Source organism: Paralichthys olivaceus, chromosome 1, assembly GCF_024713975.1.
Source record: "Paralichthys olivaceus isolate ysfri-2021 chromosome 1, ASM2471397v2, whole genome shotgun sequence".
Taxonomy (NCBI): domain Eukaryota; kingdom Metazoa; phylum Chordata; class Actinopteri; order Pleuronectiformes; family Paralichthyidae; genus Paralichthys; species Paralichthys olivaceus.
In genome coordinates, this window is record NC_091093.1 from 31,282,501 (window position 1) to 31,301,522 (window position 19,022).

General features: G+C 40.7%; 1 protein-coding gene across 4 annotated transcripts; it reads right to left on the bottom strand.

Moving 5' to 3' along the window:
- Nucleotides 1-3,076: 3,076 nt before the first annotated feature.
- Nucleotides 3,077-18,349, bottom strand: LOC109644487 (tetraspanin-18B-like). Of its 4 annotated transcripts, none has more exons than XM_069527984.1 (13): nt 17,200-18,349; nt 16,496-16,653; nt 14,609-14,674; nt 11,395-11,459; nt 10,949-11,143; nt 10,261-10,335; nt 9,847-9,945; nt 9,599-9,766; nt 9,104-9,187; nt 5,924-8,355; nt 4,634-4,945; nt 4,521-4,562; nt 3,077-3,267 (listed from the first exon to the last, which is right to left on the bottom strand). In XM_069527984.1, the coding sequence occupies exons 4-10, from the start codon at nt 11,455-11,457 to the stop codon at nt 8,308-8,310; spliced, it is 732 nt and encodes a 243-aa protein (XP_069384085.1). In that variant the 5' UTR covers nt 11,458-11,459; nt 14,609-14,674; nt 16,496-16,653; nt 17,200-18,349; the 3' UTR covers nt 3,077-3,267; nt 4,521-4,562; nt 4,634-4,945; nt 5,924-8,307. The 4 variants fall into 4 exon arrangements, with proteins under 4 accessions (XP_069384085.1, XP_069384088.1, XP_069384092.1 ...); XM_069527987.1 differs by having other exon boundaries at nt 4,634-5,140; XM_069527991.1 differs by lacking the exon at nt 4,521-4,562.
- Between the last annotated feature and the right edge of the window lie 673 nt (nt 18,350-19,022).

A 19,022-nucleotide genomic window follows, 5' to 3' on the forward strand; every position in this document is an offset into this window, starting at 1 on the left:
ACGTGATTTCTCAGTCGTATGTTACTGACCTCACTCTCCACTCAACTACTCACACAACTCTGCGTGTTTATGTGTAACATTAAGTTTTAAAAGAACTTTCTAACAAAGTGCAATAATTATCTGTTTTATACATCTAATAATTCCACAAGCTGTCTGGATCAGTCAGTGGAGGCGAGTGGAACACGTCTTCTTCTAGGTCCTCAGATAAACTACAACACAACACTGACGTTAAAAATCTTCAGTGCAGATAAACCAGGTGGGATGAACACAAAGTGTTCTAACTTTCAGTCATTCTGAATAAGGTGAATCATCGGATTAATGATTAACGTATTTGGGGAGGTTGGATGTTGAGTGTGTGAGTTGAAATAAACTGATTGTGTTTCCATGGTGATGACGGAACTTGTCACTAAACGTCACAGTGAGACTGAACAACAGTGGAAGAATTTGAGAAACACAATATTTGATAGAAGAAGTTCATGGTTGATTTTCTAGTATTTTGTCTGTTAAGCAGAAAACCCACTCTTTCATATGTTTATTTAACCCCCCCCCCCCCCCATCACACATTCCTCTGAACAATCGTGAGGACGTGACCTCAGTATCCTCAGAGCGCAGGACTGTGACTGTGGAAGATTACTGAGCTCAGATCTGGACTCTGATTCTTCACACAGCAGCTGGAGGAAAGAAACAGAAACAACAAAGTCCGGTGGTTTGATTCCCCCTCCTCCTCAGTGAAGGAATCCACAAATCTGCTTCTCTTCAATCATGATGCACTTTCACTTCAGCACGTATTCCTTTAGAATTAAAACAGGATGGAATTCTGTCACCGCGCTGACGGACTTCACAGTCACGAGTGTAAAAGACGAGATCTTCTGTTGCAGAGTCGGAGTCTTGAAGACGATGAAAATATCCACAAACACTGAAGAAAAGGTTGAATTATTGAAAACGAGTTTGTCACTGAAGCACAATGAATCCTGGGACACGTCGGCCTGAGAAACATCGACCTGTTGCAGTCTCCGGGGGAAAGGACACTTGGAACACAAGGACACAATCTCACTGCTGTGACTATACTGTCTCAAAATGCAGCCTCTGAATTTATCTCCTCACACAAAGACCCTGAATTATCTTGTGATCGGGACATAAGAGAAATATTCTCATGATTATGACTTCTAATCAAAGTAATGTGTTCGGGAGCTTCCACAGTTTCTTTCCACCGCTCAGTCCAGAAGTGAAGGTTTGTTCTCTGAGTCTTTCAGCAGAGAGGTGGAGACACAGCCTTCTATACGTCCTGCAGCAGCCTGCCAGGGTTCACATCAGGCTACAGCACCAAATTACAAACCGTCCAACAAAACAAGTGACTGTGAAAACATCAGTCTCCTCGTTTGACCTGAAATGTGCAGCCAGCTGTGCCATAGGTCTGAGCCTTCCGTCACGTGGACGACTGTATATATAACATGAGGTTTCATTTACAGCTCTGGCAGGCGTCCCCACATCACATCCTGTTGTTGACATAAGGAAAGCTACGGTGCATTCGAGGTCGCCGACAACGAGGAGTTTGCAGACGCAGATAAAATGAGACAAACAGGCTCAAACCTGGAGCAGCTGGTTTTATGCCTCTTTGTGTTTTATCTTCAGTCTGCTCCTCGCTCAGAGACCAAACGTGTAAAACTAGTGTTAAACCAACGTAAACACCAACGTCCACTTCTCTGTCGGAGCAGAACCTTTAAAATGAAAGACCACGTGTTGTTTCACTCTGTTTCACATTTAGTTCTTTATGGGTTTTTAGTCTTAATAAAAAAACCGTGTTGTATTACACATGAGTCAGTAAAGTAAGGAACTGTACTCAAGTACAACTGTGAATTACTCAAGTATTTTTATTTTACTTTTAATCGACAACCTTAAAGACAAAGATAAATATATTTTATCTCCACTACAATGATTGCTTGGTTGGCAGCCATCGGTTGTACACTACTTGTCACAATGCATTGTGGGAGACTCAGTGGTTCTGAGGTGACGACCACACAACAGCTCAGACTCAGGTGAACACTCATGGAAACATGGAGAATATTGTGTTTTTGTGTCTTGGACCTTTAAAAGAAGTTCAGGTTTACAGGTGAGGCTGATATCAGTCATCTTGTTTCTCCTGATTCCAGACTTCGTGCTATGCTCGACTTTTCTTCTCCGTACTCACAAACCTGAGATCAACGAAAACAGTCACGACATCGTCTGAATCGCTTTTCAGATCAAAATGAAAACAGACCAGACGAGCACTTTGACTGGAGAGAATTAAATGATTCATCACGTTTATTCTCATAATTCTCATGATTATTATTATTATTAACTCTGTTTCCCTCCCACAAACGAAGACACTTGTAAACATGGAGCACTGGGACTGATCGGAGCTTCTTCTGCAGGGTTTCGTTTCACAGCTGGGATTCTGCTGTTAAATCAAAATGTCTTCAAGCATCAGTGTCTCAGGTTCTCAGCTGATGACTGTTTACAGGTTGTCATTATATCGCCATCGAGTGGACAGCATGTGAATTACAGTCTGTGTTCAGGGTTCCTACTGAATTTAACAGAAAACAAATAAAAGCTATAAAATAATGTCAAGTTATGTAAAAAAAAAATATATATATATATAGATGTAAATCTATATATATATACATGTATATATATATGTATACATATATACTATATATATATATATGTTTTTATACATGTATATATATATATATATACTGTATATATGTTATGTAATAAAGTTATGAGAAGATAATGTGATATGATTAATTCACACTAAGCTTTCTAAACTGTAGAAATGTTTGTTTCTATTTTATTTTTCAATCCAACTCTGATTTTCCTATTTTACTTATTGCAAAATGTTTAATTTCATTTTATTAAAAAAATTCTCATCCGCAGGATTTTATTCAAATAGTTCTGCCCTGATATCTCATATTTAAGTCCCTTATGACCGACAACAAGTTCAGCCACGCAAAAGCAGATACAGAAAATAAAACCCACGCACACGCACGCACACACACAAACACACATCTACAACAGACTCATATAACACAACAACTGGTATCACAGCAGCTTTTATTTCAAGCTGTGTTGTTTTACACATTTTCACATGAACTGAAGCGTCTGTTTCTGCAGTTTAATAAAGTTTGATATGAACTCTGTCACTGATCGATGGGTAAAACTCATTTATCTCCTAAATGCAGACAAACAATGACAAAGTGTGGAGAAGAAGAAATGTCCAGCTGTGACCTGCAAAACAAAACCATGAGATGATTTGTTGTTTTTGTTACAATGTTTATATCATCTTGTTGCTTATTGTTTTGTATTGTGTCACATTGTTTTGTATTGTGTCATATTGTTTTGTATTGTTTTGTATTGTATCGTATTGTTTTGTATTGTATCATATTGTTTTGTATTGTTTTGTATTGTATCGTATTGTTTTGTATTGTGTCATATTGTTTTGTATTGTTTTGTATTGTATCGTATTGTTTTGTATTGTATCATATTGTTTTGTATTGTGTCATATGGTTTTGTATTGTATCATATTGTTTTGTATTGTTTTGTTTTGTATCGTATTGTTTTGTTTTGTATCGTATTGTATCATATTGTTTTGTATTGTATCATATTGTTTTGTATTGTATCATATGGTTTTGTATTGTGTCATATTGTTTTGTTTTGTATCGTATTGTGTCATATTGTTTTGTATTGTGTCATATTGTTTTGTTTTGTATCGTATTGTTTTGTATCGTATTGTATCATATTGTTTTGTTTTGTATCGTATTGTTTTGTTTTGTATCGTATTGTTTTGTATTGTGTCATATGGTTTTGTATTGGACTGATCTACTGTATCTAAAACTGGAGAAATAATACAGAAGCATTATTAACCAACCCGTTCATTTACAGATTCATTTTGTAAAAGTCAGGTAACAAATAAATATGAACTGGTTCCTGACTGGAACTGAACTGTCTTTACTTTGGGAAGAAATCAACACAACTGGGATGAAGGTTAAAGAACAAGGGGTTTGTACAGGAACTGAAAATTCAACTTTTTATAAATAAATATTTATATAATAATATAAATACAGGTGACAACAAACTTTTTTAAATTCTGTAATCAAAGCAGGAAAATTGGAGAATTTTATTTCACTGGTAAAAACAAATAAACTGAAAAACCATTAAGTGTTCCCGCAAACTAACTTCAGTCGAGCCAGTAATTAAAAAATCTACTTTACCTGAGGCAATGAGTCAGTGTGTGTGTGTGTGTGTCTCTGTGTGTGTCTCTGTGTGTGTGTGTGTGTGTGTGTGTGTGTGTGTCTCTGTGTGTGTATGTGTGTGTCTGTCTTTGTGTGTGTGTGTGTCTGTGTGTCTGTCTTTGTGTGTCTCTCTGTGTGTGTGTGTCTCTCTGTGTATTTGTGTGTGTGTCTGTGTCTGTGTGTGTCTTTGTGTGTGTGTCTGTGTGTGTCTGTGTGTGTGTGTGTGTGTGTGTGTGTGTCTAAACACACCTGAGTGACCTCCTCTGTTCTTTGGCTCTGACGTCACTGACCCTAAAGACAGAAACGTGTCCTGTCAGCTCACGTGACATTAGGCCCCGCCCCCTCTCACCTGTCCGACTCACCTGTCGTCCTGAGCAGCTCGATGCTGGAGTCGCTGAACTCGTGTCGTTTCCCCACTGAACAGACGTGGACCCCGAAGTCGTCCATGTTGACGCGCTGGATGGTCAGGGCGATGGAGCCGGGGGTGTAGATGATGGCGTAGCCGTGGCTGCAGTTCTGGAAGGTTTTGTGTTTGATGTAGTGACACAGCAGCTGATTGTGCGGACTCCTCCACTGCACCGACAGCTGGGGGACGTCAGCCTCGTCCTCATAGTGGTACGGACACGTGACGGTGACGTGTTCACCTGGATGACACAGCACCTTCACAACGCTGCCTGGACACACAGGACGTCACACGGTTAAATCCCTGAGATCGGACGTCAAATGTCTGGTGGCTCAGACGGGTCGTCCGTCTCTTTATTGTGAACGTAACGTCTCAAGAACACGTTGAGGGAATTTCTTCAAATGTTTTCACTTGATCTAAAGAATCAACTGCTTTTAATGGTGAAAGGTCAAAGGTCACAGTGAATCTAGAAAATAAAAGATGTTTGTCAGGATTAAAACCACAGTGTGTAGTATATAATTAATCTGTGTTAGTATTTAATCTGTGTTAGTATTGAATCTGTGTTAGTATATAATTAATCTGTGTTAGTATATAATTAATCTGTGTTAGTATTTAATCTGTGTTAGTATTTAATCTGTGTTAGTATATAATTAATCTGTGTTAGTATATAATTAATCTGTGTTAGTATATAATTAATCTGTGTTAGTATTTAATCTGTGTTAGTATATAATTAATATGTGTTAGTATTTAATCTATGTTAGTATATATTTAATCTGTGTTAGTATTTAATATGTGTTAGTATATAATTAATCTGTGTTAGTATTTAATCTATGTTAGTATATAATTAATATGTGTTAGTATTTAATCTCTGTTAGTATATAATCTGTATGGTTGTATTTCTGTATTGAAGTTAAGATGGCGACTCTGTTCTTCATCAGAAGTCTGAGGAAGGTGATCGAACCTTTTTAAAAACGTGTCCACCACCATCATCATCATCAGTTACTGTTTTATTTCTTCACATTTTGAAAACTTTTGAAAAGTGACACGTTTCAGAAGAATTATTTCAGATGTCAGATGATTTAAATTGTGTTTAAATAAAAAAACTAAACCAGAGACACAGTGAAGAAGGAGAACCAACACACACTGATTCAATGTGAAGGAAACAACTCTTCTGTCTTTCATGTCTTTCATGTCTTTCATGTTAAAACTAAACTTAGTTAAATTCAGACAACAACCACATCGAACGTACCTTCTCCGGCCAGATGTGACAGAACGAGTCCGATGATCAGAGCCAGATGTTTCCTCCACATTTATATATCGACAGGTTCAAACTGAGGAGGATTCAGGAACATGGAGAATCTGAGGCTCAGAAACAACTCAGTCACTTTTGTTTTCCGTCGCGTCACTTTGCGGCTCGAGGAGCGCGAAGTGAAAGAACTCAGAGAAACTCGAGAGCTTCCGCTTCAGCTTCATCAGAGTTTTACAGGAGCCGTGACGACGCAGCTTATTTATACACAACATGGCCGAGGAAGAAAATCAATCAGCCAATGAGACGCAGGCACGGAAAACACCTCCTCCTCAAGACCTTCACAATAAAAGCTCCCACCGGAACTTTGAATAAAGAGTAAAAAAACAGAATCACGACTCGTGACACAATAACTGAGACACTGATGTTTTTATTATCAACAAGAACAATAATGATTCCTGTTCCCATGAATATCACAAACACACATTTACACATAAATTCAGATCATTATTTTTTAATTACAATCGAAGGAACATGAATGAAAAGTATTTTACTGAATTTCTCAATTTAAAAAAAGAAGCTTTGATTTGTTTTGTCTGACTTTTTACTTTTTTATCACATTCTCACGACAGGAAGGAAAAATAACTCTTAAATGATTATGAAGTGAACCTGAGAGGATCCAGTTTAATGAATATTAAATACTAGAGGGACTCTACACGTCTCCAGCCAGACTGATTCATCATCATGTTGCATCTTCATGTACGGACGTCACATAAATCCAAATCATTATCTGCTTCCAGTTTCACCTGTTCTCAGATTCTATCATTCTACAGGTGTCGGATTTCTTTTTAAAGATCTCTGCATCACGGAATTAAAAATCAACATTTAATAAAGTGAAACCAGATCCTGGATCTGCCCCTGAATCAAACCTGTTGTCAGTAGTTTTTGTGTAACAGACATGAAAACATGAATCTTTACCTGTGACACAGACTTTTAATATATAAAATATTGATAAAAAAACGACACCACAGAAATAACTTTAGTGTTTATCAGTGACGTTTATACAAATCTGCAGTTTTCTAACATTCACACACAAAATGTTCATTTACTTATTTCAAATAACAGTGAAATCACCGTCTCATGTAAAGGTGACAAACTTAAATACTTGACACAGAACTTTACATAAAAGTACAAACTTCTGAGAATCATTTTTCACATGAAGTGATTTATCAACCGTCTTAGTGAAAACGAGCCTCGAGCAAGAACCACTGAACAGAATCTTTCATACGCGTCATGATCAACGTTTTCACTTTGAGATTTTCTTCTGAACAAAATTTATTTTGGCAGTGAAATGACAAGTAAAACTAAAAAAGTGTAATTTATCAATCTGAACTTTAGAGAAATGTCGTAATATTCAGAGAAGTCAAAAATATAACGGAACAATATAACAATCACTCAAAGTAAAGAAACACGATGAACAATAGAGAATCTTTCAGTGGTTAACATTCAAGAGAAAATCTGTGGTTCTGTAAGAAGTCGACGTGAGTGAAGTGTAGTTCAACATAAGTTTCTGTAAAAAGAATCCATCATTAATAATCTTTCATTTTAAATCATTTGCTGAAGTTGTTCTGTTTTTACAGAAGTCATGTAAATTCTTATTTTCAGTTTTGTATTTAGTTTTTGTAAAATAAACGTATCCACTGACGGGTCGGAGCAGATTTAATTTAATTTACTTTAATTTACTTTAATTTACTTTGTCTGCGTTCATTTATTAAATCTGTAAAAACTAAAGAGCCCCGACACTGAGGCCGGGGATTTCTGTTGAGTTGTGATTTAAAAGGTTTCGAAGACTTTGAGTTAATATAAAAATAACGACCTCAGAGAAAACAGATTCCTTCCTCGTCGATACACGCCTCCGTCAGTCAAGTTACAGTTCACATCCATCTTACACCAGATTCACACGTGAAGGGACATTTGAATTTCAGAATAATAATCATTAAAGTATAACTTCTTGAGCTATGGTCAAAAACGTGTCGTGACCTCGAACATTGACCTTTGCATCCTCGAGTTTACGTGAACGTTTGTGTCAAATGTGTAGAAATTCTCACGAGGAGTTCCTGAAATATCGCGTTCACGAGCGCGTCAACGACTCCTGGACTGAATCTTCACTGATCCTGACAATCAGTGAAATAGATGAGGTTGTAAAGTGAGACGTGTGTTTCCAGTTGAACCTTGGATCGTCGTGGTAACCCGTCTCTCAGGTCAGGGTTCACTTCCTGTGTGCGTCCGCTGCTGTGAGAAACAAAACGATGCCACAAAACCAACGAGACACGTGAAGGATCACAAATACAGCTCATACAGATGTGTTTCCACGGCGACGACAGTCGTCACTGGATCCCTCTGAACAAACACATCGCAAACACCATGGCAAAGATCTGTGGAGAGGAGGAGACAGAGGAGGAGACGGAGGAGGAGACAGAGGAGGAGACACAGAGGAGGGGACAGAAGAGGACACAGAGGAGGAGACAGAGGATGAGACACGGAGGAGGAGACAGAGGAGGAGACAGAGGACGACACAGAGGAGGAGACAGAGGTAGAAACAGAGGAGGAGACACATCAGAGAGCCTTCAAACTTCCTGAAGCTCAAACTCTAAAGTCAGGATCAAGTAAAATTGACTAAATGTAATAAACCCAGTTTCCCTCTGGTGTCTTCACTGTCCTCTATGGATCCTCTTGTCTTCTGTCCCTCTCATCGCAGATGTCTCTAAATCTGTTTTGTTTGATTTCTTCCACAAGATCTAATAAATTGATGTGATAAAGTATTTGACTTTATTATTACCGTGAAAAGATCAAGCACCAAATAAGTTTCAGCTGGTCTCTCAGTTCTGAGCCACTTGGTTTCTGCTGAAGATTCAAATGTTTAAAACCTTTTTAAGTTTCAGAGCTGGAGCTTCAGTTTCATCAAACAAACAGGAAACTGTCACAGAAGCTAAAACATCTGGAACGACGTGTTTTAACATTTGAATCTCATGTTGAGTCGTTCTGAAGTAAAATCAGGAGTTTGGTGCAGATTTGTGTCCTGTGCTGTTTTTTAATCATTCATACAAACAAGTGTCCTGAATCTCCCTTTTAGAAATGAATGACTGCGTTGATTTTAATGTGAAGGATGAAAAACGCTCGTACTTCAATAGTCAGCACCACGATGGCCAGAGCTCCGGCGATGTAGATGAACGTCTCAAAATAATCCACCGTCGCTGAGTAACAGCCCTGCACGAAAAAATATATCAATCAATAATCATTTCTGTTATGAACTAGATTCTCTGCTTTTAACGTACATGAGTATAAAAGACTTCAGGGAGAACTCACTGCCACAGAGACAAAGAGAATATGAATCATTCATCATATTCATCAAATATTACATTTTCATGATTCAATAAATTAAAGAGATTATTTTCTATCACACTTTTGTTTTGTGTTTTTATATTGAATCCACTTATATATAGATATATTTCAGGAGGAAAGAAAAGAGGAACAGCTGCAGTCAAAGAGTTTTATTCTATTAATGATTAGATTCTATTATTATATTTTAATATGATAATAATCTATACTTTGATTTCTATATTTTATTCTACAATAGGTTTAAAACCTGTGGAAGAGAAACGTGCTTCCTGTAATGACCTTGTTGTGTCTGAAGGTGGCGCTGCCGCTCACGCACTGCTCCACGCTCACGTCTCCATGGAAACTGTTCCTCTGGCAACAGGCCTCAGGAACCATCCGACTGGGGCTGAGGAGCCTGAAGACACTCTCCTCAAAGTCCTCGGGGCCGCTGACGCCACAGCAGTCGAACTGCACAGATGCATGATGGGAGGAAACAGATGACTGATGGCTTGTTTATATACTGAGTTGATTAAAAGTTGGTGCCTCACCGTGGACATGATGGCGTTCCACGTGGACGTGAAGACGTCACTGTTGTTGTGGCCTTGATAGTGACGCTTCAGCTCCCTGGTGAAATACTCTCTGGTTAACTGCACACACACACACACACACACATATTTATATATAACATATATTATATGTGAAATGTTACAAACTGCTCCATGTTTAGTTTTATACCTTTATAATGTCTGTGTTACAGGAGACGTTTAAATAAAGTTATGATTTGTATTCGTCATCAGTGAGATTTGCTAAATAAGTGAAACTCCTCTTTGAATAAAACAGTTCAACAATGATCGTGGAGCTGAATCAACACGTATTGTTTTCTTGCAGTTGTTCCTAATAAAGTGATCAGCAGCTGTTATCTCAACGTCCTGCAGAGCAACATGAAGGTTCATGAGACTCACGTGTTCCCTGAAGACAAACGCCAAGATGGCGGCGGCCAGCTCTGCCAGGAAGATGAAGAGGATGAGCATGAAGAACTGAGAAGGAGAGAAGGAGGTGCGTTAACCACAAACTTCTTCTCTATGACCATGAACAGATTTTAAATTAAAAACATGAACCGCAGAAATGTACACAATAAAGAAAATAAATTACACCTGCACAGTAAAATGAATCTTATATCTTGCACCATCCGTGGACTCCTCCAGGTGGCGCTCTAACACCCTGTCACTGCAGTGAAGCTGAGACACAAACTGAACTCATGTTTCTCTGAGATGAAGAATTCAACCTTTGACTTTCATTAGTTTTGATGAACAAACAATAAGAAACAGTTTTAGTCTCAATATAAAGTTTCACTGCAGAGCGGCAACGAGCCGCTGAAGCTGGAACATCTGAAAAACATCTGGAGCTGTTCATCTGGTCTGATGTGACCAGAGAAATGTAAATAAACACGATTTAAAACTTTATGTGTCGCGGTTTAAAGTCTTTCAAATCTAAAAGTTTTAAAAATACACTGAGAGTGAAAAACCTTCCACGTCTGGTTGATGATGTGCGTTTGATATTTCTGGTTACTTTAGTATAATACATATTTGAGTATATATATGAGTACATAAATGAAGTACTGTGTATTAGTGAAAGTACGTGTTGACTGACAAAGAGCAGGAGACATCTGGTCTCTCTGATGGCGCCGCAGCAGCCGAGGAAGCCCAGCAGGAACAACACGCTGCCCATGGCCAGGATGACGTACACGCCCGTGAACAACAGCGGGTTGGCCGCCACGATGTCCCTGAAGCCCATCGGGTCCACGAGCACCCAGACGCCCACACCCAGCAGGAAGGAGCCGCCCAGCTGTGAGAGGGACAGTGGAGCTGGACTCAGGAGGAACAGCTTCACTGTTTCATTCAAAATACATCTGACACGAAACTCTGGCGTCAAACGACAGGAAGTGAACAACATGGACATCAGGACTTTTACTGTGAAAAGAAACATTAACCAGGAAACTGAACTTCACATCAAAGTGATAAAGATGGCCGCCAGGAGCCCCCCCCCCCCCTGCAGAATAAACAGAGAGAAGAAGAAGAAGAAGATGTTGAACTCACAAAGATGAAGAAGTTGAAGATGAACATCAGGTACTTCATACAGCTGAGACAGTCCCCCTCCATGGCTGGAGACACACAGAGACACACACAGAGACACACACACACACAGAGACACACACACACACACACACACAAATTTAATTAATACAGAAGAATAAAACTTTATGTGCAGACAAATAAAAAAATCTGATTTGAAAATGGAGCTCAGTGTCTCTGGATGTGTCTTTGTGTCTCTGGATGTGTCTCTGTGTCTCTGGATGTGTCTCAGTGTCTCTGGATGTGTCTCAGTGTCTCTGGGTGTGTCTCTGTATCTCTAGATGTGTCTTTATGTCTCTGGATGTGTCTCAGTGTCTCTGGATGTGTCTTTGTGTCTCTGGATGTGTCTCAGTGTCTCTGGATGTGTCTCAGTGTCTCTGGATGTGTCTTTGTGTCTCTGGATGTGTCTCAGTGTCTCTGGATGTGTCTCAGTGTCTCTGGGTGTGTCTCTGTATCTCTAGATGTGTCTCAGCGTCTCACGAACAGTTGCTATGAACAGACATGAGACGCAGGACGGAGAAAAGCCTGACGGACCAGGTGACAGTTTTCATCAGTTGCTGGGACACTGTGTCCCTGTGGGATCGTATGACACATGGACGTCTGCTGCTGCTGAGGACGACGTGTTGATGTGAGCTGGGGACATCGGTGGGGGGTGTGAAGAGGACCAACTGTGCACGTCTGGCCCTGATGGTGTTTACCAGAGAAAACTGGAAGCCTGCTGTCTGTCCAAGTGTCTGAGGGACACTCGTCTCTGTCTTCACCTGTTGTTTATTCTCTGCACATCATAAAGTTTCAGGTTTTCAATTCATTTGAAGAATAAAACAGATTTGATTTCCCTGAAGAACACTAACTGTAAATAAACATGTTACATCGCCCCCTGGTGTCTGGCTGCAGTACAGCTCATACACCTCCTCCATGTTAGCAGATGGGACATGGACCAAACATAAAGTGGATGTTTCTGATCCGTTCGGTTTTAATTTGGACTAATTAAGTTTAATTTCATTTTTTAAATTTAATTAACATTAATGAAGGAGAGCTGTGCAGTGTGTGTGTGTGAGTGTGAGTGTGAGTGTGTGTGCAGTGTGTGTGTGTGTGTGTGTGTGTGTGTGTGTGTGTGAGTGTGAGTGTGTGTGCAGTGTGTGTGTGTGTGTGTGTGTGTGTGCAGTGTGTGTGTGTGTGCAGTGTGTGTGTGTGTGTGTGTGAGTGTGAGTGTGTGTGCAGTGTGTGTGTGTGTGTGTGTGTGTGTGTGTGTGTGTGTGTGAGTGTGTGTGTGTGAGTGTGTGAGTGTGTGTGTGCAGTGTGTGTGTGTGTGTGTGTGTGTGAGTGTGTGTGTGTGTGTGTGTGCAGTGTGTGTGTCTGTGTGTGTGTATAAACCTCTCTCTTTGTGTGACTGTGGAGTGTTGATGTGTGTTTTCTGATCATTTGTCTGCTCAGTCTGGAGCTTTTACTCTAATGAGATAAAACATCAGGCGCTCGACTCTGCAATTAAACACAGGTTTAGTGACTGCAGTGCATTCTGGGTAATTGCAGCCTTTTAGGGTGAGGTCAGGGTCAATGAAATAAAGGCAACGTGCACTCAGCATTATTAGCACGTCTCTGTCAATCACACACAAACAGCAGATGATCCTGAGATCACACAGACGTCTTGATTCAAAACAAGATCGATGTAGAAACGTCACGACTGATTCACATGTGAGACCTGCTGAGTCTGAAGCTTGAGGACGATCGGACGCTGCGATGTCCTCCTCAGCTCGTCAGGAGACGTCTCCTGGAAACGGACACACGGACATGTGGAGAGAGTTTTGGGTGATAAGAGCCGACGCTGGTGTGGGCGCGTGAAACAAGAGCAGAGAATCTCCTGCTGCCAAAGAGACGAAGACAAAGTTCTCACAGACATGAAGGAGACACGAGACTAAAGTCTCTGATCCGAAGAGAGAACGTGAATAAATGGAGATCCATCAAATTCTAATTCACCCAGTTCACCTCAAACCAAACCTGGAGGAAGAGGAACGCTCAGAAAACGTCTGAGGATCAGTTTCATCTTCAGCTGGAGCAGTTTGGACCTGGTTCCTGAACCAGGAGCTGCAACAGGTCCAGGATCAGTTTGTATTGATCAGGACTGAATTTGAAACAGTGAATCCAGGGCTCATATTTCTGTTACTAGATCTGCAGCTGAGTAAAAAGAAATGAATGCACTCAACAGGTCAAGATGTTTGATTAGTCGTTTACTGACTTAGAACAATTAGAAGTATATAGAAGTACTACTGACAGCTTCTTCAGGCTCGTTTCTCTGAGGTGAGAAGGTTCATCACAGATGAAACAGCTGAGCTGGAGGTGACGTAATGTGCTGACGGTGCACACGTAAACTACAGGTGAATTATTCAACACACTGGACTCAGTGTCGTGTCGTGTTTCAGTCAGTGGCGGCTTCTTCTTCCAGCCTGTTGGTTTGGAGCCGTGATGAATGTTGACGCGAGGAGGAGAAAGATGGCGTCACCGTCTGTGGGTCAGTGTGAGGACGACCTTCACTCATTTATTCCTCCTTTATTTTAAGAGGTAGAATCTCTAAATGTTTGTTTCTCTGACACAGAGCTTCTGGAGGACAGAGGACAGAGTTGGTTTGGACGTGTCTCTAATGATTGAGATGATGATCTGACGACTGAGGACTGAACAGTCACCATCTGCCACCGTCACGCACCGTGACACATCCGTGTGCACGTGGGCTCAGACACATGTGAGTGTGTGAGCTGCTCGTCGTCCTCACGCAAATAAAGTAGAAACCAGATAAAGAGACGGAACATGGGACACATTGAGGACACATGGAGGACACATGGAGGACACATGGGGGACACATGGGGGACACATGGGGGACACATGGAGGACACATGGAGGACACATGGAGGACACATGGGGGGCACATGGAGGACACATGGAGGACACATGGGGGACATGAGATCAGGTGATTCTCTGAGACACTTTGATTCAACAAGTGAAGAAACAAACTGAGTCTGAAGCTTCAGAAAACTGGTGAATATTACAGTAATACATATATATATATATATATATATATATATATATATATATGTGTATATATATATGTGTATATAATGATAAGAGAGTCTGAAGCTTCAGAAAACTGGTGAATATTAACATGAAGAGTTTGAAGGTTTCGTTCTACCTCTTTAATGGCTCCTGGCTTCAGGTGTTAAAGTTCAGGCTCCGTCCTCGAGCTGCTTCACATCAGCTGGAGAGAAGAAGAAGAAGAAGAAGAAGAAGAAGAAGAAGAAGAAGTAGAAGAAGAAGAAGAAGAAGACGACCCACCCAGCCTCAAAACAATCATAAAGTCAAACACAAACTTTACACTTGGTCTGATTTAATAAATATATATTAATAAATATATATTAATAAATATATATTTATGGTGGATGAACAGGTAGAGAAGAGAACACATTCCTCTGCAGGTGGAGGAGGCAGAGTGCACGTGAGTTGTGCACACGCCTGTCGGAACATTGACAATGAAAACACTGACTCCAGAGCAGCTCGAAGTTTTCCAGATAACACAGATATGTTGTGTCTCGAGCAGGAAACTGATTGTTTGACACGTCCATCGTTAAAGTGTCATGAGAGCTGAGTGAGGTCACACTTCATACTAGATGATGAGGATGAGGATGGTGATGATGATGAGGATGGTGATGAGGATGGTGATGATGATGAGGATGGTGATGAGGATGGTGATGATGATGAGGATGGTGATGAGGATGGTGATGATGATGATGATGATGATGATGATGATGATGATGAAGGTGCTCGTGACTCACGGATGTGAAGCAGCTCTGCCCACACACCTCTGTGTTTCTTACATGTTCTGACTCCTCAGGATGGATGGATGATAGATAGATAGATAGATAGATAGATAGATAGATAGATAGATAGATAGATAGATAGATAGATAGAGAGATGGAGAGATAGATAGATAGATAGATAGATAGATAGAGAGATGGAGAGATAGATAGATAGATAGATAGACAGATAGATAGATAGATAGATGGATGGATGGATGGATAGAAATAGAGAGATTCTTTCTTTCTTGTCGTCTGATGGTTTATTCTGAAAAAAGCAGTCGAGCTCAAACCTTAACGACCTGAGAGTAGAGATGTGCAGGAACACGTCCTCCAGGAGGACGAGTGTCCACTGAGGACGTCTCTTCTTCACCTGCAGCTTGTTAAAGTCTGGAAGAGACGAGGAGCGGATGCTGCACATTCATAACTGATTCATAACTCATGGAAATCATCAGACAAAATTTACTGAATCATTTGTTTCAGCAACAAAATCAAGAGTTTGAATTTGTCCTGTTTCAACCCGTCTCTGAGGATCACGTCCTGGAGGGACAGTGGTGTCCCCAACACCTTGTCTGTCACCCAGAGACTCGTCCTCAACTCTCAGGATGTGGAAGAGGAATCAAGAAGTTCACATGACCTTTAACTTGAAAAGTCATTTCCTGTGCTCTCCATGTTCTGTAGTCTGACTGTCGATCGTGATCAAATATTTAGAAATATTATTAAATAGATGAAATGTTTTTAAATACACAATATAAAGACAAAGGTTCTGAGAGTTTGACACTAATATGTCTCCGACTGATCAATCACTTTATTAATCCATCAATCATTGAAATATGTCATTGACCAGTAAAAAGCTTCAGTCGTCATTAACCTGTCGACTGTGAACCAATCACAGACTTCCTCTACGATGAGTAGCTGAACACAGAGAAACAACTGACAGGATGAAGAACAGACCTCTTCTTCACCTTTATAAGAAATAAAGAAAACGTGGAGGAGAGAGGTTCTGTTCCTTCACATGGACTCACATTCAATTACAATGATGTTGATCTTATTTACACGTTTAACATGTTTATTACTGCATCAAGTCATGGATTCATTAACTGCATCAGGTATAAATACGAGTATGAATATGAATATAAATATACATATAAGTATAAATATACATATAAGTATGAAGATAAATATGAATATGAATATGAATATAAGTATAAATCATTTAGACTCACCAAGAAGAAATCAGCGTCTTTGTGCAGAATTCCAAAATAAAAGATCCAACAACTGAGGATCAGGATCAGACTCAGGATCAGATTGAGGATCAGACTTCAGCAGCAGTGGATCTGGTCTGTGTTTGTTCTTCATGCGACTGAGACGTGAGGCTCCTCCACTGTGAACACACGCACGCACACACACACACACACACACACACACACACACACACACACACACACACACACACACACTACAGCTGACACTACAGCTGACACTACATCCTGATTTCACAATAAAAGCATGATCAGAAGCACAGTTTTTTACAGAATAATGTGACCGGTCAGAGTCCAGATATGGGTTCTGTTCTGAAGAGATAAACTCAGGAGGTCAGCACGTCACCTCAGTGAGTTTGAACTGAAGCTCAGTTAGAAACACGGAGAAGTTCTTAACAACCAGAGTTTATCTCCAATGTTCAGCAGGAAACTTCAAATCATGAAGAACTCTGAACAGAGTTTGGTGGATTTGTTACAGCAGCAGCTCTTCTGGGTCAGGAAGCAGAGGATTGTGGGTAATATCCAGTGTTTCAGTGGGGGACACAGTCAGAGCTCAACACATTGATTCACTTTACATGAAAACCCTTCATCACTTCACTGAGACCGACAGAGACACGTCCTAACTTTATATAACGACAGTGATAAACGTTCATTATTCAACGTCTCACCCTGATGTTTGAGTTCACAGGGTTTGGGGCTGAGTGTCGTCCTCATGCTTCCGAGCTGAGAACAAACCCGAGGTTCCCTGCACCGTCAGAGCTGCACCATCTGGCAGAAGAAGTCCAGGACGCCGGGAGCCCAGCAGTGATGAAGAGGAGCGAGACCTCCACTCAGCACCTCCTCCATGGGGGGGGTCCAACTGACGTCCACAGCTTCAGTCCTGAGGAACATCTCCCTGCTGCAATCCCAGATTAACAGCTTTGTTGTGACGGACCTGCAGCAGTTGAGACTGTAAATTATGCAGCAGACTTCCTGCTTCCTCAGCGGGTGAGAGAGCAGCAGCAGCAGGATCCATCACAGGAGGTTTCATCAGACTGTGTTTCCTCAGGAGAACAGAACCTTCAGAAAATATGTGACTTGAATTCTTGAATGTTAAAATATTCTCTCAAACCTGAAGCTGAAAGACAAAATACATCGTGTGCATAGAACAGATCTGAAGTCTGAAGCCGAGGGGGGGGCATCACATGCAGTCGACCAATCAGAGCACAGTCTTTCATCTCCTTTGAAACCGAGACTGAAAACATTTGAGAGACACAACTTGTTTCCTCTGATTTGACGAGAGGTTTAGATTCTGTCTTTAGTGGGTGTGTCAGAGGTGTCGTCCAATCAGCAGAGAGACACTATTCTTCAATACGGACACATTACGTCCACTCGTTTTTCTTTAGCTGCCAATAACTGTCCAGTTTGATCCCCAGATGCATCTGTGTAGTATCCCTCGACCAATCAGGAGTCAGTCCCAGCTGTCAATCATGACGTCTCCGCCTGTTTTTATATCATCAAATAATTAATTAAACCAAACTGATGAGAACCAACAAACATCAGAGAGAGAAGAACGAGCTGAAACGACAGAAACATCTTTACTAAACGTGCTTTGATTTTTTAGTTTGGTCCATCTGCTAACATGGAGGAGGTTGAGGTTTATGAGTGCTGCTGCAGCCAGCCTCCAGGGGGCGGTCATGTTGTCCATCTTTATTTACAGTCTGTGATTTAAACAGTTCGTCACTACGCAGCTGAAGATTAGAACCGGAACCCTGACATGTCAGCGGAGGAGCTGTGAGGAGGAAGGACTCTGAGGAAGAGGAAGGACTCTGAGGAAGGAAGGAAGGACTCTGAGGATGAAGGACTCTGAGGAAGAGGAAGGACTCTGAGGAAGAGGAAGGACTCTGAGGAAGAGGAAGGACTCTGAGGATGAAGGACTCTGAGGAAGGAAGGAAGGACTCTGAGGAAGGAAGGAAGGACTCTGAGGATGAAGGACTCTGAGGAAGAGGAAGGACTCTGAGGATGAAGGACTCTGAGGAAGGAAGGACTGAGGAAGAGGAAGGACAGGAAGGACTCTGAGGAAGGAAGGAAGGACTCTGAGGAAGGAAGGACTCTGAGGAAGGAAGGACTGAGGAAAAGGAAGGACAGGAAGGACTCTGAGGCGGATGTCGTATATGTTTTAAATCATGTGAATACTTTGTATATAAACAAATCTGAACTCTATAAAAACTGCTCATCTGTTCTTCACTGAACTTTTCATTTCATGTCTTTTCATTTACTCTTCATCAGTTTGAAAACTTTCACCACTTTTCTCTGGACTGTTTCTTTTATTTTCAGAATAAAAGCATCTGACGAGGTTTTTACATAGTGACACTGTCCTCCAGTGGTCAGAACTGGAACTACAGGGTTTTCCCAGCTCCCTCATTCTCATCTATTTATTTACTTTGTCACTTTCCTGCAGTCAACAGGAAGTAAACATTAAAGTTGTATTTCCATACATGTAAAATCAGAA